The sequence below is a fragment of the Rana temporaria genome, chromosome 3 (assembly GCF_905171775.1).
Source record: "Rana temporaria chromosome 3, aRanTem1.1, whole genome shotgun sequence".
NCBI lineage: Eukaryota > Metazoa > Chordata > Amphibia > Anura > Ranidae > Rana > Rana temporaria.
In genome coordinates this window covers 346,696,530-346,722,253 of record NC_053491.1, presented here as the reverse complement: position 1 = coordinate 346,722,253, position 25,724 = coordinate 346,696,530, and the positions used below count along the sequence as shown (strand labels likewise).

At 41.3% G+C, this 25,724-nt stretch overlaps 1 protein-coding gene across 1 annotated transcript in view; it reads right to left on the bottom strand.

The window, feature by feature from the left end:
* NDUFA9 (NADH:ubiquinone oxidoreductase subunit A9) overlaps positions 1-25,724 on the bottom strand; it is a 75,513-nt gene that overhangs the window by 8,644 nt on the left and 41,145 nt on the right. The window contains exons 5-10 of the mRNA XM_040345134.1: positions 21,118-21,259; positions 20,266-20,368; positions 19,518-19,585; positions 10,207-10,283; positions 2,528-2,623; positions 476-542 (exon numbers count right to left, since the gene is read on the bottom strand). Coding sequence (XP_040201068.1) covers positions 476-542; positions 2,528-2,623; positions 10,207-10,283; positions 19,518-19,585; positions 20,266-20,368; positions 21,118-21,259 — 553 coding nt within the window. The remainder of the gene's footprint in view (positions 1-475; positions 543-2,527; positions 2,624-10,206; positions 10,284-19,517; positions 19,586-20,265; positions 20,369-21,117; positions 21,260-25,724) is intronic.

The following is a 25,724-nucleotide window of genomic DNA, read 5'->3' as shown; positions in this document are numbered from 1 at the left end:
GGAATACATGATGCAGCTATCCCAATAACCCTTGCGAATCACCTAGTGACGTAATCGCCTAGGCGGGGATGGCAAAAAGCGAAGGAGCAAAAATCTAATTACATTTAGAAAAAGGATTTGCAAGGTGGATTCCATAGAGGGAAAATACATAAAATAGGTGGAACTCAGCTTTAACCATTCTATATACTGTCTAAAACGTAATTTTTAAAAAAAAAAATAAGTTGCATTTATACACAAGATACACTGCAGCACCTGTCACTGCACATCACATTTGTTCTGTGATCTCAAAATAGATCTCAACAATTGTTTTATTTTATATAAAATCACACCTAGTTAAGCAACTCCCTTCCAATTTGTATCCTTTTTTTCAGAAGACAACATTTTTGCACTTTCCTTCATTTCCAATTTTAAGCCATACTTAATAAAAACAAAATAAACAAAGTTTTAAAGAAAGTTAAACATGATTGATACTCACTCGATCCACTTTGTCCCTTGATGTCCATTGGTCAAATGGATTCAGTTCAAAAAACCTTGCCAACGAGCTAGACAAAGTGAGCAAGCGTCAGAATGTAAAATCCATGCAAAATGATAAGAAAGTAATAGTGGCTGCAATGAAAAATTCTAAAGAATGACAATTTATGGGTGTATCAGGCTTGATTACCTGTAAAATCAGTGACAAGTTTTCAAGCCTAAGCCGGTGATTGAGCTCAATTGTGGCTCCTGACATCACCAAAGAACCACACATGTAACGTTCAGTATTTGTAATGCAAGAGACTTATCAGGGACTGCAGACATAATACAGGTTTTACTGAAAATATGCTGCAGAAGGCCGTGAGAGACTAAAAACTTGTTACACGAGTCTAGTAAAGATAACTGCTACTACCACTTTATAAATCAATGCTTCTGCTCTCACTACTGACAGCTGAGGTCTGAGAGCGGCACAATAAGTACCAAAGAACTGCAAGCCAGTGGTCAACTTTGTTGATATGGAGGCCTCAAGTTTTGCCCTCATCAAAGGGCCACACATAAAATTCAGTGAATATTCAGACAGCAAACACCAAAGGATATATAAACTGCAGATAGGATACAAGAGACAGTCAGGACTGGGGGCATGCTGCAGGAGATGGTCATAGACTGAACATACTATAGGAGTTATTGAAAACTGGTGACATGCTTCAGAAGACAAAGACTGGAGACATACTACATGACACTGCTGCCAGCATAATTGCTATAACAGGGAAATAGTATCTGCAGGGGCCCCTGAGGGCCACACAGAGCATGCCAGAGGGTCGCATGTGGCCCCAGGTCCCTGAGCAGTCTACCACTTACTTCTGGTCTATGTCAGCCACATTGGCATGCTAAATCTGAACTCTGTGCAAACCAACAAAAACACACATATATGGGAGTTGTTTTTCCTGACAAAGGATTTTTTTTTCTGTCAGCCCTGAGATTTACACAGTTCTGCCATATTTTACAGTCCTGTCTGGCAGGGCCAGAGCCCTGCTTTGCAGTTTAAACAATTACAAGTTTTGTCCTTCCCCCAGCCCAAGAGTGGGCTGTGAAAGGTGAAGCAGCGGACTGATGATCTTCTCGCTCTATCACCTTGTTCTATCCTCTTATCAGCATGTCCTAGAGAGGCAGCAAAGCTTATATCACTCAATTTCAGGTACCTACATGTATTACATTAAAAAATATATCCAATGATGGATCAATAAGTATAGCTGCATTATTTGTGCCTCTTATATCCGTCTCGAGTTCAGTTTTAAATAATTATTCCAGACATGGTATTATTTTACATGACTACACTGGTCCAACTTGAACCAATGTAACTATGTACAGTATATACTATATCGGTCGGATGCGCCTGTAGACACTGTTACCCCAGTGATCTCCACTTCATTCTGGGTCCTGTGCTGAACAGCTAACCTGATGCATTGTGAAACAGGAAGTTGGCTCTTGAGGACAGGTGCCACTCAGAGAATGCTTTGCATTTTCTGAATAAATGCAAAGTGTTTACTGGTTAAAGATGGTTGGGAGGTGACATCACTTTCCTTTTATTGCCCAAAAAGTATTTTTGCACAGACAGAGCTATCTACATAATTGTATATTGTTAGATCCAATGCCTGTGCTCTCGTTAGGATAGTTCATCATTGGTTTATCAGTATGAATACATGCACAGAAGACTTCTGTCATAAAAGAAAATTCTCAAAATCACAACTAGATCTGTTGACATTACATAAAACTCACAAGAGGATCAACATTAAAATATTTTTTAGTTTGATCACAAATGTGCACCTGAGAGACATTAACTCTCTAAAAAAAGATACAATTAAACCAGATAGTGTTGCCAACCAGCAAGACATCCAATGGTTAGGACATTATATAATAAAAGGAAAACAGAAGTGACAGGCACCAGTCCTAATTTGGTGCATTAACTGCAAAAAATGAAGTCACCAGTATATGCATTCCTGTGTAATGAGTACTATCTATCCAATTTTTTTTATAGGGATAGCTACAGTGTACTTACTGGTAGATAGGGCGAGGTAATGGATACAGGAACAAAGGTCTGTGAGTGACAGAGTAGATATAGCGCACCATGTCGTGGAGGAGATATCGGTTAGGTCTAAAGAGAAGACAATAGGAGGACTATTAGAAGATGAAACACAAACCAAAAACATTAGAGTGTTGATCCTTCATCAATAAATAAAAAATTTTTGTTTACCTGTAAGATCCTTTAAAAAAAAAAAAAAAAAAAAAAAGAAGAGTACATCTCAGGACACAGAAGGCATGATATTTCATGACTACTTGGATTATGCCCCCACCTCAGCCATGCTTTAGCTTTGTCATCGGCTAGCAGGAAGTGCCTTGACACTGCTTGTGATAGCATGGGCCGTGATAGATTCTCTTTACTGAGAGATCTGAAGTCTATTAGACCTCAGATCTCGCCGTGTTCAAAAGTATCTATCGGTTTAATCAGATGCTTCACAAGCCAGTAACTAACAAACTGAAACCGGAAGTGACGAAACTTCCGGTTTCTTATATCATAGAGTGGAGGCGGGTACAAATGTATTTTCCTCTCTTCTCAGTTTACCAGTGATTCCAACAGCAGCGGAACCAAGTTCTCAGAACGCACGGGAGAGCCTGGTGAATGCGGCGGTGGGAGAAGGGCCATTCCGTACCCTGTAGAAGTGACGAGCAGCTGTAAAGTATCTCAGTTCACTTCTATAAGAAAGCCCATTGCCAGTTGTAGCCATAATCCTGGTATAACCACTTCTGAGGACATAAGGGCATGTACAATGGGGCTGATGTGGTTAAAAATTATAAATCTGTACCTAGGAGAATATATACAGTATTATGCAAAATTTGTTCAAACGTATTCAATAAAAAGAGTACAGTAACTCATGGTAACTAGTCAGAATCCAACATTTATTGGCTTGTCTTCAGCAAAGTGAAGTCTGATACTTTTTATTGCAAGCAGTAGCTTTTAGAGAATGTGTGTGGCTTCTAAAATAATTTCTTTGGAATGTCAAAGCTAAAATAGGCAAATATTGTCAAAATAAAAATAGAATTTTTTCGTCATACTTACCTATAAAATCTTTTCTTTGAGTACATCATGGGACACAGAGTTAGGCCAATATTCATTACCTGTTGGGTTATACTTCATCTCCAGGTGAATGGACACTGGTAGAACAAAGGTCTTTAGACAGGAAGTGATCCCTTATATATCCCCCTCCCGTACAGGAAGTACTTCAGTTTTGTAACAAGCACTGAATCCTCAAAAAGAGGGGAGGGACCTCTGTGTCCCATGATGTACTCAAAAAAGGATTTTACAGGTATGACGAAAAAATCCCATTTTCTTTTTCATACATTATGGGACACAGAGTTAGGCTAATATTCATTAACTGCTGGGATGTCCCAGAGCAATAGTTTTGAGGGGGAGGGAGACACCCTGCCAAACAATAGCCATCAGACCTTATACGGCAGCCTGCAGTACACTGTGGCCGAAAGCCAAATCCTCGGCTGCTCGAACATCGACTTGATAACATTTTTGAGAACGTATGCACTAAAGACCAGGTAGCAGCCTTACAAATCTGAGCCACCGATTCCTGATGGCGAAAAGTCCAGGAGGTTCCTACACCCCTGGTATAACGAGCTCTCATGCTAAAGAGGCTTTACATTTCAGACCATAGGCCTGAATGACAAATTGACGGACCCAATTGGCAATGGAAGCTTTGGAAACTGGGTCCTTTTGGTAAAACAAAAAAAAGGAGTCTGCTCCTCGGATTTCTGCAGATCTAGACGAATATACCTTGAATCCCCGGACAACGTCCAAAGAATGCAGTAGTTTCTCTTCCACCGAACGAGGCAGAGAGAAAAAAGAAGGTAAAATAATGTCCTGATTTAAATGAAAGGCCGACACCACTTTTGGCAAAAAGGATGGAACAGGTCATAACTAGGAATGAGCCAAACACCCCCCGGTTCGGATTGCAGCAAAACATGCAAAAAATCAGTTCAAACACTGTTAAAGTCTATGGGACACGAACATGAAAAATCAAAAGTGCTAATTTTAAAGGCCAATATGCAAGTTATTGTCATAAAAAGTGTTTGGGGACCCGGGTCCTGCCCCAGGGGGCATTTATCAATGCACAATTTTTTTTTTTTTAAATGGCAGTTTTTTTGGGAGCAGTGATTTTAATAATGCTTAAAGTGAAACAATAAAAGTGAAATATTCCTTTAAATTTCATACCTGGGGGGTGTCTATAGTAGGCCTGTAAAGGTAGCGCATGTTTCCCGTGCTTAGAAAAGTCCCTGCACGACAACTCGCTTGTTTTTACATGTTATTTTTTGTTTTTGTCTCCGATTTTGACCCTGATCCTAATTTACTTTCCTCCCCCCCTCACAAGCAATATCATACAATCTTCTTTTTTCATGGAAGTTATGTAGTCGATGGACACGCTTTACCTTTACTACATTCGATACACATACAATTCATCTATATGAAAATTATTCGCTATGCCTAATCTAAAACTACTCTCATTAAATGCGAAGGGCCTCAACAGCCCCTTCAAAAGAAAAGCCCTATGGAATGATGCCCTAAAATTCGGATGCGACATACTCTGCATTCAAGAATCGCATTTTGCAAGAGACAACCCTCCTCAATTTTCACACCCTAAATTCCCGCATATCTTCGCATCTCACAACAGAAAAAAAAAAAAAAAAAAAAAAAAAAAGAGTCCTGACGATCATCAAGGATTTGATCTCCTTTCAACTTTTGGACTCTAAAATTGACCGACAAGGACGGTATGTAATACTGGTTGCAAAGATTGAAAATACAATACTAACATTAGTCAATATCTACGCACCAAATAGGAACCCACAACAATTCCTTCAAAAAGTTATCACAATAACAAAGAAAATACAAAAAGGCAATATTATCTTATGTGGGGACTTTAATGCAACGATGGACCCTACTCTGGACACCACTAAAGGGATCCAATCCAAACGAAGAGGTTTGAAGAACATCTTCTCACAAGATGACCTCCATGATCCTTGGAGGTGTCTCCACGTAACAGAAAAGGACTTTACGTTCTATTCAAATGTCCATAAATCCTATTCTAGGATCGACTTCTTCATCACTGACAGAGCTCTCCTCCAGAAAACCACAGATGCCCATATACATAACATAACATAACATGGTCTGACATGGTCTCCAATCTCCAATGGTCTCCAATCTCTTTAATTATTGATCTAGCCCAACAAAATTCCAGGCATTTTCTTTGGAGGAACAATACATATATTTTGTCACATAGAGGAGCTCTGGCGGAGATGAATTGCTTTATCTACTATGTCATTGGTTAAAGCTAAAGGAGGCCTAAACCTCCCAGATTTACGCCTATATTACTTCGCCTCACTCCTTGATCAAATGAGATACTGGTTCAGATATTCAAATGATAAATTATGGTTGAACATTGAACGAGAAGTGTCTAAAGGGAAGGATCTATTTTCCCTTTCCATGGCCTGCTATGCTCTACCAAAAATGAATACACCCAACTTCCTAACAATTAAAGCTACTCTGGCAGCCTGGAAGTTTGCTCTAACAAAATTACAGCCGACATATAACCCAGTCCTAATGCCAATACCACTAGGAGTAATCGATTACTGTAAAGCAAGAATTACTACCACACCCTGGTCCAAACAGAGAATCAATTTTTTTGATCAGCTATCACCCGATAACATACATAAAATAACGAATAAACTCATAGCCAAACCGTTCAATAAAAACTTTGACCCAAAGAAAAGTGTGGAGCTCCCTAGGGCGCTGTGGGAATTCTTCACTTCCTATAAAATAAGTGGGAAGAGAGGCATATTATATATATATATATATATATATATATATATATATATATATATATATATAAAATTCAACGTGTTTGTGTGTCTATGTATGTATGTATGTATGTATGTATGTTCCAGCATCACGTCCAAACGGTTAAAGATATTAACATGAAACTTGGCACACATGTTACTTATATGTCAGCAACAAACATAGGATAGGTGGTTTAACCCTTACCCACCCCCATTTGCCATGGTCGGGGTTTTTCTTTAAAGTCCCATTCAACTCTATGGGAAATACATGTTACTTCATGTTCCAGCATCACGTCCAAACGGCTAAAGATATTAACATGAAACTTGGCACACATGTTACTTATATGTCAGCAACAAACATAGGATAGGTGGTTTAACCCTTACCCACCCCAATTTGACATGGTCAGGGTTTTTCTTTAAAGTCCCATTCAACTCTATGGGAAATACGTGTTACTTCATAACTTCCAAACGGCTGTACATATTTCGATAACACTTAGTCACATGTTACTTATATGTCCACTTAAACTATAGGATAGTTAATATATCCCTTAACTACCCCCATTTGTGAGGGTCGGGGTTTTTGATTAAAGTCCCATGCAAATCAATGGGAAATGTATGTTCCCACATAACTTCTGTACGCCTGGAGATATTTCAGTAATACCTGGTACACATATTACTTATATGCCAAATAAAAATATATGACAGTTAAATTAACCCTTACCTACACCCTTATATAAAAGATGGGTATATTTATATTACTATGATTTTCCTCCCCAAAAGGTTAAGATAGGAAGACCGGGCAATTTGTTACATACCCTTTGGGATTGTAAAACCTTATCTAGCTTCTGGAATAATGTATACTCCTTTATCGCATCCTTCACTGGTAATCTAAAAATACTCACACCTGAATTAGCCCTACTAGGTTTAAATCTAGATGTCTATCCTCCTCAATTTAGAACTATAGTTGCCAACTTCCTTACAGCAGCGAGACTCACCATAACGAAACTATGGAAATCTACCTTAGCACCTAACTTATCTGATGTTGTCCAGAGACTCAATACTCAGGCTCACTATGAGCTAATGTTGGCACATAGGAAAGGAACCATAAGTAAATTCATTAAAAATTGGAATGAATGGATTACTCATCCTAGGGCCTCAAATTTTCTGAAGAATTGTAATAATTATTAAGTGTGTTCCTGAACAACTACACTCCTAAACTAGACTGGATGTAAAAGATAACTTCCTACTCACCTTCCCCTCCCCTCCTTCCCTTGATACCGCTTTATGTTAATTTTGATTTTATAATATAAGATAATGAGCCATAATCCCTTGTTTACAGCATGATCCCGTTGGGGTAAACAGGGATTGCTAGTTACTTGTTTAAGCATCTGACCACTATCCAACTGGACTAAGGCCCTATATGGTTACTGTTTAGTAAAATGAACATGTTAAGCCTACCCAGGCACACTGTTGAACACAAAGTATGACTAAGAAACTGTTGTATTGTTATGACTCTTATTTGTGCTTTATTGTGTATCTTTGAAAAATACAATAAAAAAACATTTGAAAAGAAAAGTCCCTGCACAAAATGACACTTCTAAAAGGAAAAAAAAGTAATTTAAAACTACTCACGGCTATAATGAATTGTCGGGTCTCTGCAATCCAGATAAAAGTAATTGAAAAAAAAAAAAAAAAAAGCATGGGTTCCCCCATTGGTCCATTAGCAGGCCCTTCAGGTCTGGTATGGATATTAAGGAGAACCCTGTGCCAATTAAAAAAAAAAAAAATGGCATGGGTCCCCCCAAAAAATCCATACCAGACCCTTATCTGAGCATGCAACCTGGCAGGCCGCAGGAAAAAAGTGGGGACAAGAGAGCACACCCCCCCCCTCCTGAACTGTACCAGGCCACATGCCCTCAACATGGGGAGGATTTCCCCATGTTGAGGAGGTCAAGGGCCTCATCCCCACAACCCTTGCCTGGTGGTTGTGGGGTCTGCGGGTGGGGGATTATTGGAATCTGGAATCCCCCTTTAACAAAAAGGGGAACTCCAGATCCCAGCCCCCCCCCCATGTGAATTGGTAACAGGGTACATTGTACCCCTACCATTTCACGGAAAAAAAAAAATATCAAAATGTTAAAAACCACAGGAGATGGTTTGGGACAAGTCCTTTATTAAAAAAAAAAGAAGAAAAAAGGAGGTTCCAACAAAACCGCGTTTTCCAAAAAAGGTTTTAAATGACTTTTTTACCTTTAGAAATTTCATTTTGTGCAGGGACTTTTCTAAGCATGGGAAACATGCGCAACTTTACAAAAACCTGTCGTTTTTAAAACTTTTTTGCATTGATACATGTACCCTGGGGCAGGACCCGGTGCCCAAACACTTTTTATGACAATAACTTGCATATTAACCTTTAAAATGAGCATTTTTGAGATTGTTCATGTTCGTGTCCCAAAGACTAACGGCGCTTGAACAAACTTTTGCCTGTTTGCATGTTCTGCTGCTAATCGAGGGGGGGGGGGGGGGGGGGGTTTGGCTCATTTCTAGTAAAGAATATTAGCCTACCTCTGTGTCCCATGATGTAAGAAAAAAAAAAAGGGGGCACAAAGGAAGTGGTTAAATGGCGATTATACTGGGATGTTACATTAATGCTTAGGATTTATTGTATGGGCTTTATTTTATATTCACTACAGTAAGTAGTCTAAATATCTAGTTGCTTTCTTTTTTTCTATACAATATCCATTTGCAGCACATTTGTGTATTGAGTTCATCAGTAAAAGGTATCAGGGCGAAATCCAATAAAGCAGCTGGAGTAGCAGAGCGCGAGAAAAAAATGATATTAAGATTTCAAACATGTCTGCCTTTGTTCATCTAGGATTGCATTAGGGTTGATGAGATTAGTAGTTTACAAAGGAAAATTAACATGGTTTGCGATATGAGTGGTAAAACAGTATTTTTAATAGTTTCTATAAATGTTCTAAACTGGTAAAAAAAAAAAAAAAAAAAAAAAAAAAAAGAAGAAAACATATGCGGCCTTCACTTCTGATAATTAGAGAGGTGGAATATAAAGCATTATCTACTTAGTTTTGGATAGAGTGGGAAAGAATTCAAATCCATGTCAGCTTTTTACTGTTACGGGGCTCTCCTGTGTAAAAAAAAAAAAAAAAAAAAAAAAAAGGAAGCTGCAAATTTTTTAAATCTATATTTTTTTTAGGTCATGCAGCCATACTGTAATTTAACGTTATTCAAATTATCTTTCCCTTTCAAGCTGCAGCTCTGTCATTTTCTGTAAAATTGTATTCAATATGGAAACTTGGAGTTTGTTAAAAATCCCTGCAATGTACATTGATCACATAGAGTGGATTTTTTTCCCCCTCAACAAAAGTGGAGTTACTCTTTAGGGTAGGTATAATCCCAGTTTGGCTGCAAAAGTGGAAATACCCTTTACAATACAAAAAAAAGGGATATGCTATTCTCAAAATTAGCCTCAAGGGGTCAATAGTATATATGACTAGCTGGACAGTCATCATATTGGAAGCAGCACATACATCTCCGCACAAGCCAGAGCAAACCGTTAGCTTGTGTTTTGTATCACATAAGTGGAGTAGCATGTCATGGCAAGGGTACTTGGAGGCATTCATTGCAGAAATACAAAGAGAAAGAGAAATACAAGAAGCAAGAAGGAGTTTCACTTGCATGCATCTGTAACTAAAATACAATTTTTGGGTGGCGTGACACTCCAAGGACCCCCACAATAAAAAAAACAAGAAGCAGCAGCAGAGTAGCACCAAGGGCAGTACTTGTGTAGAAAATAGTAAAATAGAGAATAACATATCTTACCCAGCTAAAGCATAGGTCTTTCCCATTGAGTCAGGATCTTTGGCAATGTTTACTATAGCTCGGGCAATATCTGCTACCTAAAAGAGTAAAAAAAAAAATTCCCGTTACATTATGCAAAAAAATAATAAATAAAAAAAATCACCAAACAACTATGTTTGCTACAAAGACAAACGTCAAAACTCAGATTAAGAAAAAAAAATTATATATATATATATATATATATATATATATATATATATATATATATATATATATATATATATATATATATATATATATATATATATATATATATAAAAATATACACATACACATATATATACATATACATACATACATATACATATATATATACACAGGGAGTGCAGAATTATTAGGCAAATTAGTATTTTGACCACATCATCCTCTTTATGCATGTTGTCTTACTCCAAGCTGTATAGGCTCGAAAGCCTACTACCAATTAAGCATATTAGGTGATGTGCATCTCTGTAATGAGAAGGTGTGTGGTCTAATGACATCAACACCCTATATCAGGTGTGCATAATTATTAGTCAACTTCCTTTCCTTTGGCAAAATGGGTCAAAAGAAGGACTTGACAGGCTCAGAAAAGTCAAAAATAGTGAGATATCTTGCAGAGGGATGCAGCACTCTTAAAATTGCTTCTGAAGCGTGATCATCGAACAATCAAGCGTTTCATTCAAAATAGTCAACAGGGTCGCAAGAAGCGTGTGGAAAAACCAAGGCGCAAAATAACTGCCCATGAACTGAGAAAAGTCAAGCGGGCAGCTGCCAAGATGCCATTTGCCACCAGTTTGGCCATATTTCAGAGCTGCAACATCACTGGAGTGCCCAAAAGCACAAGGTGTGCAATACTCAGAGACATGGCCAAGGTAAGAAAGGCTGAAAGACGATCACCACTGAACAAGACACACAAGCTGAAACGTCAAGACTGGGCCAAGAAATATCTCAAGACTGATTTTTCTAAGGTTTTATGGACTGATGAAATGAGAGTGAGTCTTGATGGGCCAGATGGATGGGCCCGTGGCTGGATTCGTAAAGGGCAGAGAGCTCAAGTCAGACTCAGACGCCAGCAAGGTGGAGGTGGAGTACTGGTTTGGGCTGGTATCATCAAAGATGAGCTTGTGGGGCCTTTTCGGGTTGAGGATGGAGTCAAGCTCAACTCCCAGTCCTACTACCAGTTTCTGGAAGACACCTTCTTCAAGCAGTGGTACAGGAAGAAGTCTGCATCCTTCAAGAAAACCATGATTTTCATGCAGGACAATGCTCCATCACACGCGTCCAAGTACTCCACAGCGTGGCTGGCAAGAAAGGGTATAAAAGAAGAAAAACTAATGACATGGCCTCCTTGTTCACCTGATCTGAACCCCATTGAGAACCTGTGGTCCATCATCAAATGTGAGATTTACAAGGAGGGAAAACAGTACACCTCTCTGAACAGTGTCTGGGAGGCTGTGGTTGCTGCTGCGCGCAATGTTGATGGTGAACAGATCAAAACACTGACAGAATCCATGAATGGCAGGCTTTTTAGTGTCCTTGCAAAGAAAGGTGGCTATATTGGTCACTGATTTGTTTTTGTTTTTGAATGTCAGAAATGTATATTTGTGAATGTTGAGATGTTATATTGGTTTCACTGGTAAAAATAAATAATTGAAATGGGTATATTTTTTTGTTTTGTTAAGTTGCCTAATAATTATGCACAGTAATAGTCACCTGCACACACAGATATCCCCCTAAAATAGCTAAAACTAAAAACAAACTAAAAACTACTTCCAAAAATATTCAGCTTTGATATTAATGAGTTTTTTGGGTTCATTGAGAACATGGTTGTTGTTCAATAATAAAATGAATCCTCAAAAATATAATATATATATATATATATATATATATATATATATATATATATATATATATATATATATATATATATATATATATATATATATATATATAAAAGAGCTCTGATTACCACTTCTCAATGATCACTACTGAATAGTAGATAAAGAATGGGGGGGGTGTAATGGCGTTTGCAAACATAAAAGTGACTAAGTACATATAGCAATACCTATTATAAAATATCCAAAAATAAACTGTGAATGACTCCGTCTCCTGCTGAAGGTCTACATATGTTCCACTCTGGGTTTTAGCCAAGAATAGCACCCAGCATTAATCACATAATGTGGAGGATAATGAGAGTGAATAAATAATAAATTCAGATGAACAAACGTGCCAATAGCAGCACAGTGTTGATGAGGTAAAAATAAGGTTACCATAAAAATATTGTTCAAAATAATTAAAACCAATAATCAATTAGTTAAAATATAATAAACAGTGTGAAAATCCATAAAGTGTTTCATCCATTAACAGTGCAATGTGCAAATAATCAATAAATTACGGTGACTAAAGGTCCAAAAAAAACAAAAAGCGGTTTTGTAAACCAAATTCCTGAAAAAATGTTCGATGACCATGCAGGGGTGATCAAAACCCAATAAAAATAATAAAGTTTCCTGCAATGAAAGTGTCCCATATGATCCACCCAGGGATCAAACATAAAGAAGGGATCAGAATAAAGTTCAATCATACATTTCTAAAGTGCATCTGTGCTGCACTCATAATCAAAAGTCCACAGGTAGATTTACTCCAGTGAATGATGATCAAACGTGCATACGTGCTGTGAACACAGACGCCCGGCTTTCCACAGTGAAAGGATGTTTTTACCAGCCCCTTACCTCAAGGAGGCTATTAAAAGCCTATACAAATGCTGCTCAGTCACATTTCCCACAGTCAGCATGCTGATCCAATCCAGTAAGACTCACAGCGATGTCTCTCAAAACAAAGCACAGGGAAGCCTCCATAGCATAGAATCATTTAACATTTTAATGTAATAAAAAACAAGTAAAACTCAGACAGCGCTGTACAGTCAGCGTGTGTAATAGCATGCGTCTCCTCTCTGCGGCCGCGAGCGGATGACGTCACCAGCAACCCTCCTCGTCCTCACGCGTATCGTGACAGCCGACGTCACTTAATCATAGGATGCCATCCTTCCCATCCTATGATTAAGTGACGTCGGCTGTCACGATACGCGTGAGGACGAGGAGGGTTGCTGGTGACGTCATCCGCTCGCTGGGTGGATCATATGGGACACTTTCACTGCAGGAAACTTTATTATTTGTATTGGGTTTTGATCACCCCTGCATGGTCATGGAACATTTTTTCAGGAATTTGGTTTACAAAACCGCTTTTTGTTTTTTTTGGACCTTTAGTCACCGTAATTTATTGATTTGCACATTGCACTGTTAATGGATGAAACACTTTATGGATTTTAACACTGTTTATTATGTTTTAACTAATTGATTATTGGTTTTAATTATTTTGAACAATATTTTTATGGTAACCTTATTTTTACCTCATCAACACTGTGCTGCTATTGGCACGTTTGTTCACCTGAATTTATTATTTATTCACTCATTATCCTCCACATTATGTGACTAATGCTGGGTGGTATTCTTGGCTAAAACCCAGAGTGGAACATATTTAGACCTTCAGCAGGAGACGGAGTCATTCACAGTTTATTTTTGGATATTTTATAATAGGTATTGCTATATGTACTTAGTCACTTTTATGTTTGCAAGCGCCATTACACCCCCCCATTCTTTATCTGCTACCAGTGTGTGAACACTACTAGTCGTGGCTGCTGCTGAGTTATTGTTAATTGATTTTGTTTTATGTGCCCTTGTTAGGTTGGTTTGCGCATTAGTTCCCCCCCATTTTTATACTACTGAATAGTAATCACCACAACTGAAAAAAGAAATAAAAATGGACAAAAAGATACTAACTAGGATAGCACCCAATGTTATTTTGATTATAGGTGGAGACTGTTGGGTTGGTTTTTAATACCAATTAGAACCCCTTTGCCCACAAACAGTTCCCAGCTTTGTTTATCCTGCTGCTACAACAGGGTATTTCCGCTCCTCCTGTTGCAGAATATAAAATAAATCAGACGTGGAGATAGCGATACGTTTGTGACTCGCAGGAACCAAACTAAGAAATAGTATTTTTTTCTTCATACTTACCTGTAAAACCTTTTCTTTGAGTACATCATGGGACACAGAGTTAGGCTAATATTCATTACCTGCTGGGTTATACTTCATCTCCAGGTGAATGGACACAGGTAGTACTTCAGTTTTGTAGTAAGCACTGAATCCTCAAAAAGAGGGGACGGACCCAGTCCTGGTGCTAGGACCTTTGTGAACACCCGGGGAGCTGTAGCAAGCCCGAAGGCTAGAGCCACAAACTGAAAATGACGTTCCCCTACTGCAAAAATCGCAGGAACCTCTGATAAATCTGAAAGATAGGTATGTGTAAATATGCATCCTTTATATCGATGGAGGCTACAAAGTCTCCCATCTGAAGCGAGGCTACTACTGAGTGGACAGACATCATTCGAAAGGACTGGATCAGTAGATACTGGTTCAGGGATCTTAGGTCCAAAATGGGCCTTGTGTCCTCGTTTGGTTTTTGAACCGTAAACAGGTTAGAGTAAAACCCTGTGCCTTTTTCGGATACAGGAACCTCTACAATCACTCCTTGATGCACTAAATAATGTAGTGCCTGCAGCAATAAGTTCAGAGGGAACGCTGGATCTTAAAAGCCTCTGAGGGGGAACCCCCCTGCAACTCCAGCTTGTAACCGCAGGATATAGTGGAGGTGACCCACTTGTCCTGAATTATTGTTCTCCAAATGTCTGCAATGTGCAGCAGCCTTCCCCCCCACCATAGAAAGGGGGCGTTTCTTCAAAAGGAGGGATTGGTGATGGAAATAATATATATAATAATTTTGGACCCAGGGCTTTTTCTGGCCCTGGCCTTGCAGCTTGCCCCTAGCTCTAGAGCCCTGTATTGTCAGCGGAAGTGGCCTGGCGCTGAGACATTTGAGGAAGCAGTCCCTGAGGTTTTAAACAAGGAACACCTGGTGTATTTCTTCACAGGAAGTAGAGAACTCTTCCCTCTGGAAATCTTTTGGATATATTTGTCCAAATGATCACCAAATAAACGTTCCCCATGAAAGGGTAAACCTGCCAATAACTTCTTACAAGGAAGCTCGGCTGACCAGTTCTTAAGCCACACGAGTCTGCGAATATGTACAGACAAGAGAGCCAAAACAATAAATCTGCTGTATTGAATCCTTTAAGGTGTCAACAGTAGAACGCAGCGCTCAAAAAATATCTGCCTTATTTTTAGGCAGATCATCCTCCTGGTTTGGCCTGTCAGGCCATCTGATCTGATCCTTTATGGTCTGGCAGAATAGCTAAATTGGCTAAAGAAACTTAAGCATTTAATAATGACTCCAATTTCTTGTCAACAGGGCCTTTTAAGCCCTGTGCCTTATCTACCAGACAAGTGAAGTTCTTGTTTAAGGAAAAGACTGCTGCATCTACGACTGGCATGCTCCACTTAAACATTTCATCCATGGGATATAAAAGGGAAAACCTCTTTAGGAGGAACAAAAATCCAGTTAGGATGTGCCCAATTGGCATACACCGCCTGTTCCAACAGAGGGTGTAAGGGGAATGCATGTGTGGCCTGAAGAGGCCTCAGGGATCCCAAAGAGGACCAGTGAGGCTTAGTAACCTCTGTAAGATGCAACTTAAAGGCAGAACGAACCAAGAGTCAGGATCAAAAGCCTGTGATTAGGAAGCAGGCGCCAACTGGTAATCTTCTTGTCCAGATTGCTCGGAAGCAGACCCATCTGCCAGGTCATCCACTGAATCCTGAGCTTTTAGCTCTTCCCCATCCTCAACCTATTCCTGCTCCAGACTAGGGAAGGGGGATTTGTCAGGCTTCTTGCCACCCTGTGGGGTGGAAGCAATCATGCCAACAATCCTGTGCTCTAACCTGGCTAGGGCCAAGGACAGTTCATCCTTGGGGATAAAGGGTGACACAGCAGCATAGACTATAGGCACAATACCAGATAGGCGCAGTGGCTCAGATTGCCTGGAAGCTGGCTGTGAGCTGCAATGTTCTGTGTGTGCGTGGTCCCGGCAAACGGGCGTGGCTGTATTCAAGTATGACGCAAATCTTTGTGTGCCCAGATAAAAGCTACGACACCTGTGTGGCGAAAGCCGAGTGCGCCATGGCCGCCAAACAAACTGCTAAGCACATCAGTGCTCTTGCGAACGCATGTGCTTGCTATTACTTCCAGGTATGCACCAGCATTTAAAATCAAGCATTGTGATTGCAATAGATGAATCAGTGCTGTCGTTTATATTCCTGTATAGACTACAACTCCAGTGGAGCATAACTTACACAAGGAATTGCTTTCACATGCAGCAGCTGATTAAAGTGTCATGGGAGGGTGAAGCAAAGAAAGTGCGCATGCAGTGGTCTGTTGTGGGGCCTGTGACCTGTGTGTGAGCCGCTTCCCTACTCTTCATGGACTTTATACAAGTCTATAGGAATACAGAGACCGCTTAAAGCAAGTCAAATGTAGGTCAGGAGGTCAAATGCACCTGTCCACAAATTATGAATCAAACTCACCGCCCATCCAACCAGAGTGACACGATCATCAGTCAGAGGGACGAAAGATGTGCAGGGACAAGTTCCAAAGTCAGAGAAACTGAACCGTTAGTAACAGGGTCCAGGATTGGAGGCCCACAGAGAAGAGGCTTTTCTGTTAAACAAATGGTATTGGATATCCATTGATGCTGGTTCTTGGCTGTGAACTCAGCCTGCTCTCCTTCAATGATCAGACTTGTCCTGACACACCCTGCTCTCCTTCAATGATCAGACTTGTCCTGACACACCCTGTGGCTTGGTCATTCACTGGGAAGCTCAGTGTACTGCTTCTCCTCTTCCCCCCCAGCTCTTATGCAGCTGAGAACAGGAAATCTGATCACTTGCCTTTCGTTTCAATTTTAACCACTTGTCGACCAGCCGCAGTACATATACTATTGTGTACCTGTACGTCGTTTCATGCAATAGACAGTGTGCGCGCGCAGGACCAGAGGCGCTGATGCGGGTGCCCGGTGGACACGATGTCCACTGGCCACACACGATCGCGGTACAGAGGGGTAGAACGGGGATCTGCCTATGTAAACAAGGCAGATCCCCGTTCTGACAGGGGACAACACTGAGATCTACTGTTCCTACTGATCAGGAACAGCGATCTGGTGTAGTCCCAGTGAGCCCACACAGTTAGAACACACCCAGGGAACACAGTTAACCCATTGATTGCCCCCTAGTGTTAATCCCTTCCCTGCCAGTGTCATTTATACATTGATCAGTGCATTTTTTTTAGTAAAACAATACAAAAATTGAACTTTCCCCTATTTTGTAGATGCTCTAACTTTTGCACAAACCAATCAATATACGCTTATTGCGTTTTTTTTTTTTTACCAAAAATATGTAGAGTACATATTGGCCTAAATGTGTGAAAGAGGGCACTAGTGGGATTGTTACCTAGCTGTTAGGACACCCTCACTGGGAGGGACCCAACGGTAGCCGTGATAGGTTAAATAAAATTAAACACTCCAGTGACAGAAACACAACATGAGCTGTATATCAATACTGAAAAATAGATCAATATAAAACAGGTACTGTGAATTATATGCCAAAATAATATTCTCAATTGTTGGTGGGAGTATAACAATAAAGTGAATGGATGATTGGGTGTCTCTAAATAAACACTACAAAATGCAGTCCATATAAAGTGGTCTTCCCAAGGAAAATAAATTGGTAATCATGCGATGAAAAGTAAGTGATATTGCAGCCACCACCATCATCTGTTAAAGCTTCACCCGATGTGCTCTGGTCAAGTAATGCTCTTACCAGAAAGCGTGGACCTCTTTAATTAAAAAGAGGTCCACGCTCGGTGCGGGGGGTCCCAATCAAGTCTGCACAGTCTATGCGCGGGATTAGCTGGGGAGCGGGATGTCAGACAGCTGATCCCGCGCATAGACTCTGCAGACTTGATTGAGACCCCCCGCACCGAGCGGCCTGTAAACATCCAGACAGAGCCTATATTCAACGCATGCAGTCCTAGTGCCGGGTAGGCACCCACCAAAGTAAGTGGCCAAACAGCCTTTTCTGTTTTTTACATTTTAATAAAGCAATAATGCACTATTAGCTCTCTTTTGTTTTTGTGGATGGATTCCCGGGATATCATTGGTCCAAACATCATAACAGTCTGAATAGCTGATGAATAGTGTGCAGGCACTTAAACCTGCTCAGCTCTGCAGACCTTTCTTTTTAATTAAAGAGGTCCACGCTTTCTGGTAAGAGCATTACTTGACCAGAGCACATCGGGTGAAGCTTTAACAGATGGTGGTGGCTGCAATATCACTTACTTTTCATCGCATGATTACCAATTAATTTTCCTTGGGAAGACCACTTTATATGGACTGCATTTTGTAGTGTTTATTTAGAGACACCCAATCATCCATTCACTTTATTGTTATACTCTCACGAACAATTGAGAATATTATTTTGGCATATAATTCACAGTACCTGTTTTATATTGATCTAACTTTCAGTATTGATATACAGCTCATGTTGTGTTTCTGTCACTGGAGTGTTTAATTTTATTTAACCTATCACGCCTACCGTTGGGTCCCTCCCAGTGAGGGTGTCCTAACAGCTAGGTAACAATCCCACTAGCGCCCTCTTTCACACATGTATCCCATTGCACAATATTTTTCAATACTTTGACCCAGAGGAGCAGCTTGACGACACTTAAATATTTAACACATTTTTTCACATTGTGAAATTGTTATTAATTATTTAATTTTGGCGCGGAAATACGCCCCACTCACATTACATATTGGCCTAAACTGATGAAGAAATTCTTTTTTTTATATATATATTTTTGGATATGTATTATAGCAGAAAGTAAAAAATATTGTCAGTCTTTTTTTGTTTATAGTGCAAAAAATTAAAACCACACAGGTGATCAAGTACCACCAAAAAAAAAAAAGCTCTATTTATAGGGAAAAAAAATAACATTAATTTTATTTTAGGTAAAACGTCACATGGTCAATTGTCAGCTAAAGTGACGCTGTGTGGCATCGCAAAAAAATGGCCTGGTCATTGGGGGGGGGGGGGGGGGGTGTTAAGTCCTTCCGGGGCTGAAGTGGTTAAACTGAATGGGATGTTTGATGTTGGGGGGGGGGGGGTTTACAAACACTTTAAGACCACCAACTACCTCCATCCAGTTTTAGGAGAAGCCCTAAGCATACAGGCACTGGAATCTGAACCCAAAAAACGAAAATGGTGCGACTTGGTTTCATTATTACTCACATAAACAGGTTGTTTTACCGTCTTCTTGCCATAAGCTATTAACGGCACTCCACCAAACCAGCGCAAGTCTAGGAGAAACAGCAAAATATAAGGAATAAATGTTCACTATTGGCACATTTTAGAATATTTGCATATCAGTACTTAGGCCAGACATAAACAATGCAAATTTCTTTGGTTGCAGGAAAGAAATTTGCACAATTCCCCCATGAACACAGTGTTGACAGGGGAATCAATGATGGTCTTCTCCTGGCAGGGGAAGCATTCCCAACCGGCAGAAGACAGTAATTTTCGCTAGCGACTATAGCAGCCACTAGCGATAGGCGTAAGGGAATCCGGCTGGCTGGCCCCAAGTTGATCGATTAATTTGGTACATTCAGCCTGCCCATTAATGGTTCGAATCTCCGCCGGTTCAGCAGGAACCTTGTATGGTCGGCCTTAGACAGTGCCTGCACCAAAACTATGCACAAACTGAAGGTAAGAAGACTGAATTATGCTTGAACTCATAATAGAGGTTATCGATCTCTAAACTAAACAATGACACTCTGTTATAAATAAAGGGTGCACCGTAGAGGCACAGAGGACTAATGTAGGCAGTCAATATGACACTTTAGAACATTTTCACCATTGGGGAATCAATTCAAATCTCCCTCCACTACTCTCCTCAGCAGTATACTTATGTCTACAGCACAGGTGGCACGTTAAAACACTGACACATGCTTGCTAATGTTAAGAAACTCAAGAGACATACTTGCATAATAGTTCAGGAACTTGTCCTCCCGACCGTATATTTCTGAGGGTTTAACGATAATTGCTTCCGGGAGGACCTCCCGCACTGCCTCTTCTCCAATTGCCTATTAACAAAGCATTAATTAAAAAGGTTGCCACAAAATCACATCAGCCATCTTTTTTTATGAAACCGACAATGAAAGCCAATATGTAATCAACAAGCTGGTTTTAAAGCCCAACTCCAGCTTTATTCATTTTCTTTGCTTTTAGCTCTTCATCGTGTAGATATAATAATGACAGCTTTGCTTCCTCCTGCATGCTGTGTGGCATAGTGTGTCGATTAATAAGGCCTAGACACAATGACACCTAGCATTAGCCACAAATCCAAAATAGCAAGTTCAAGTAGTGTTGTGGAGAGATCAGTAGGTCTGTTTAAAGGCGAGTCACATTTAAAAAAATAAAACAAACATACAAAAAAAAAAAAATTAAAAAAAAAATGCCTTGGTGTGTTTCGCCTGGGCTTACTCATAAACCTAAACAGATAGCTTAAAACGCGACAAGAAGTTTGATTCCCCCCCCCCCCCCCCCCCCGTTTTTTTTTGAGACTTAGATCATTAACTTCACTCTCTCAATCAACATTGACTATTGTTAAAGTGGTTGTAAACCAGAAAAAAAAAACCCTGCAAGACAAAGGCATAATGATCTAGTATGCATCGCGAGTTGTGAAAAAAGTATCAGCAGGAAGGAGTGTGCCATATAAAGAGAACCTGATGTTTTTATCATTTAGGTACATCATTTGCCATATGAGCATAGAGACAGGTTCACATTAGGATCAGGTCTTTCTCTCAGCAGTAAACATTCCTGCCTTGGTCACCTTGTTCCTCAGGTATCTGGAGGGACTCTTGATGTCAGCGTTCAGATGGGACACATGGATGAATTTTTCCACTCCGGCCTCCTTAGCCAACAGAGCAATGTTTTTAGGGATAGTCACAAACACATCTTCATAACTGTAGTTTCTAAACCCAAGAGATTATAATTTAAGAAAAAAGTGTTAATCACATTTTAATTGGTGTACAGAAAAAAAAATTCCTATGAATACATTTTATTGATGGAACGGTTTAAACCTGTAACTACAACATGTTAACACTTTGTCTCTGAAGACAGGAAGGCTGCAACAATGCCTATTGGTTGTTCTTTTAACCACTTAAGGACCGCCTTCTGCACATTTACTTAGGCAGAATGGCACGGCTGGGTACCTGTACGTCCCCTTTAAGTGCCCAGCCGTGGCTCGCGGGCGCGCACCCGGTCTGAAGCTCCGTGACGGCAGGACCCGATCACCAGCGGTGTCCCGCGATCAGTCACAGGAGCTGAAGAACAAGGGAGAGGTGTAAACACACCTTCCCCGTTCTTCACAGTGGCAATGTCTGTTCCCTGATATAGGGAAAGGCGATCAGTAACGTCACACATCCAGCCCCGCCCCCTACAGTTCGAAACACATATGAGATCACACAACCCCTACAGTGCCCCCTAGTGGTTAACTTCTAAACTGCAATTGTAATTTTCACAGTAAACAATGCATTTTTATAGCAATTTTTGCTGTGAAAATGACAATGGTCCCAAAAATGTGTCAACATTGTCCGATGTGTCCGCCATAATGCCGCAGTCACAAAAAACAAACAAAAAAAAAATATTAATAAAAATGCCATAAAACGATCCCCTATTTCGTAAACGCTATAAATTTTGCGCAAACCAATCGTTAAACGCTTACTGCGATTTTTTTTACCAAAAATATGTACAAGAATGTACAAGAATACGTATCGGCCTAAACTGAGAAAAGAAAACGTTTTTTTTAGGGCTGTTACCGATTAAAAATTCCGTGTTCGATTAATCTTTTTTTGTTTTTTTTAATCTATTAATCGACTAAATTTCGATTAACTATAACGCACATACAGATTCAACTACTTTTAGCTGATCTCCTTGCATTGCAACTCTGCATTAGTCAGTGGTAAATGTGGTATACACTATATACAATCACCCAACATTAGTTAGTTACCACAATCCATGACTTAACTTCACAGTTCACACAAATGCGTTTTAAATTCAAACTGTAGCACTGACGTAAGTATTTTTTTCTCATTAAACTTTAAGAAAAACGTAGAAAGTTAGTTTAACTTTAATTTTAAAACATATCTAGTATATTGACTGTCAGTCACTTTATAGTAGGCAAGTAAGCATCACTTTAGCCAGTCACGCATACATACCAGAGTGTTTAACTCTGGAAGCAGACATGATCGCATTTTATTGACAATATACCCTGAAGAACTGAACAGTCTTTCGCACGGAACAGATGTTGTCGATACACAAAGAATTGTCTGCACAAAACTGCTTAGGACAGGAAAACGATGGTTATTTTTGCCCCCTTCCCCTGATGGAGCCTGATGCATCCTCCTGCTCCACAGATGCAAAGGTACCTCAATCCAATGGGTGCAGTTTGCTCGCATCCAGCAGGGTAAGTCTCACTGTCCAGTGACGTCAAGAATTTTGAAAAATTAAAGATTAATCAAGGAATTAATCTTTAATTTCCCCAGCCCTATTTTTTTTATATTTTTTGGGGGGTATTTATTGTCGCTCTATTTTTGTTTATAGCGCAAAAAATAAAAACCGCAGAGGTGATCAATTACCACCAAAAAAAAGCTCTATTTGTGTGAAAAATAGGATTTTTGTACTCACCGTAAAATCCATTTCTCTGAGTTCATGGACGGACACAGCAGCATTGGCCTTAGGGTTATATACCTTCCTTTCAGGAGAGACTAGAAAGAAAAAACAGCACTTTAAGTGTTAAAAAAACTTCTCTCAGTACAGCACCTCCCAGGGGGCGTGTCCCCCGGGTACATCCCACTCTCTGGAACATCCAGCCTCAGTTCGTAGACAAGCAGTACAAACAAAGGAGGGGTGGGTGCTGTGTCCGTCCATGAACTCAGAGAAATGGATTTTACGTTGAGTACAAAAATCCTATTTTCTCTAACGTTCATGGACGGACACAGAAGCATTGACCTTAGGGACGTCCCCAAGCAGTGTCAAAAAATTTCAAGGGGTGGGAAAAAAACACAGCAAACCAAGCTTCACCCCAAACAAACCAGAGTTCCTCAACGGAGGAACTTCAACCTTAATCTGCCACCTGTAAAACCTTGCGGCCAAAGGAGGCATCCGAAGATGCACTCACATCCCTTGTAAAATTTTGAGATGGTGTGGATTGACGACCAGGTCGCCACCTTACATAACTGTAAGACAGACGCTTGATGGCGGAAAGCCCAAGGAGGCACCAATCACCCTGGTCGATTGCGCCGTAACCTGAAAGGGAGGCGCCTGCCCCTTTAGGGCATAGGCCTGGAGCACGACCTGTCTGATCCACCTAGAAATGGTGGCCGACGAGACCGCCAGACCTTTCTTAGGACCAGTCATCGACACGAACAGGGAGTCCGACTTCCGAAACGGAGCCGTAGCAGACAAGTACACCCGTAGGGCCCGAACCACGTCCAAGGAATGCAAAGTAGCCTCCTTCTGGATTTTCGGCCGAGGACATAAGGATGGCAAAACGATGTCCTCATTAATGTGAAAAGCCGAAACAACCTTTAGAAGCAATAATGGCTGTGGCCTCAGCACCACTTTATCCTCATGGATGACCAAGTAAGGAGCCTTGCAAGACAAGTCCGCCAGTTCAGATACCCGTCTGACCAAAGTAATTGCCACCAGAAAAACCACCTTCTGGGACAGAGCCAACAAAGGAATCTTCCGAATGTCCTCAAACGGAGCTTCTTGAAGCACCGAAATAACGAAATTCAAGTCCCATGGAGGCAGTGGAGGACGCACAGGAGGGGACACATGCCGGACCCCCTGCACAAACGTACGCACCAAGGAGTGCGCCGCCAAGGGTCGCTGAAAGTAGACAGCTAGAGCCAAGATCTGACTCTTAACCGTACTTAAGGCGAGAGCCTGATCAGCTCCACGCTGTAAAAACAGCAGAATCCGGCACATCACGTATATGTACGGGGGTTCCACTTCATCTCTTCACACATAGAGATGTAGGCCTTCCACGTACAATGGTAAATCTTTCATGAAGTGGACTTCCGTGCTCGTAGCATGGTAGAGATCACCGAGCCAGACAGACCTCGGTCCTTCAACAGCCACGTCGTTAAAGCCAGCGACTGTAAAGCAGGGTGAAAGATAGGACCTTGCGACAGAAGGTCTTCTCTCAGGGGTAGACGCCAGGGGATGTCTGCCACCAGACGCACCAGATCCGCGTACCAGGGACGGCGCGGCCAATCCGGAGCGATCAGGATTGTTGGTATCCCCTCGGCTTCCACCCTGCGCAGCAGGCGAGGAAGAAGCTGGAGGGACGCCGTATATTAGGCGATAGTGACCCCAAGGCGCCACCAACGCGTCTGACGCGTCCGCCCACGGGTCCCTCGACCTGGTCACGAATCGTGACACCTTCCGATTGAGACGGGATGCTAGAAGGTCCACATCTGGAGTGCCCCATTTTTGGCACAGACTCTGAAACACCTCCGGGTGTAGCGACCATTCTCCTTGGTCTAGCTTTTGGCGACTTAGGTAATCGGGCTTGCCAGTTCAGCACCCCCAGAATGTACACCGCTGACAGAGCCGGAACGTAACTTTCGGCCCACCGGAGGATGTGCGCGACTTCCGTCGCTGCAGCCGAGCTTCGTGTGCCCCCCTGATGATTGACGTATGCCACAGCCGTGGCGTTGTCGGACTGGATTCTGACCGATCGGCCTTGCAGACCTAGAGACCACTTGGAGAGACAACTTGATCGCTCGGAGCTCCAGTACATTGATTGAAAGGCGGGACTCCTCCTGAGTCCAGCGCCCCTGGGCTGACTGGACACCCCCCCAGCCAGAGAGGCTGGCATCCGTCGTGATTACTATCCAATGACACGGCAGAAACTATTTCCCGGTCCGAAGTACCGGAGATGTCAGCCACCACACTAGGGAGGACTTGACCAGTCGACTCACCCGAATCTGGTAATCCAGAGACGAAGGAATATTGTTCCAACGTGACAGAATCTCTTTCTGCAACACTCGAGTGTGGAATTGGGCATACGGAACTGCCTCGAAAGAGGCCACCATCAGACCCAGCACTCTCATGCAAAAGCGAAGCGACGCCCATTTCTGGGTCGCCAACCGCTGCACCGCAGAGTATGCAGTTTTTCCGTTGGGAGAAAAACTCCCGCCTCTGAGGAATCCAGGACCAACCCCAGATATTCCAGCCGCTGAGACGGTACCAGTACTGACTTCTGTATATTCAGCAGCCAACCAAATTCTCGGAGGGTCTGACAGGTGATAGACACGTCCTCTTCTAACTCTGAGCTTGAGGAAGCTCTCAGAAGAAGGTTGTCCAGGTATCCCACGATAGCGATCCCACGCTGCTGCAGCAGAGCCAGAATCGGGGCGAGCACCTTGG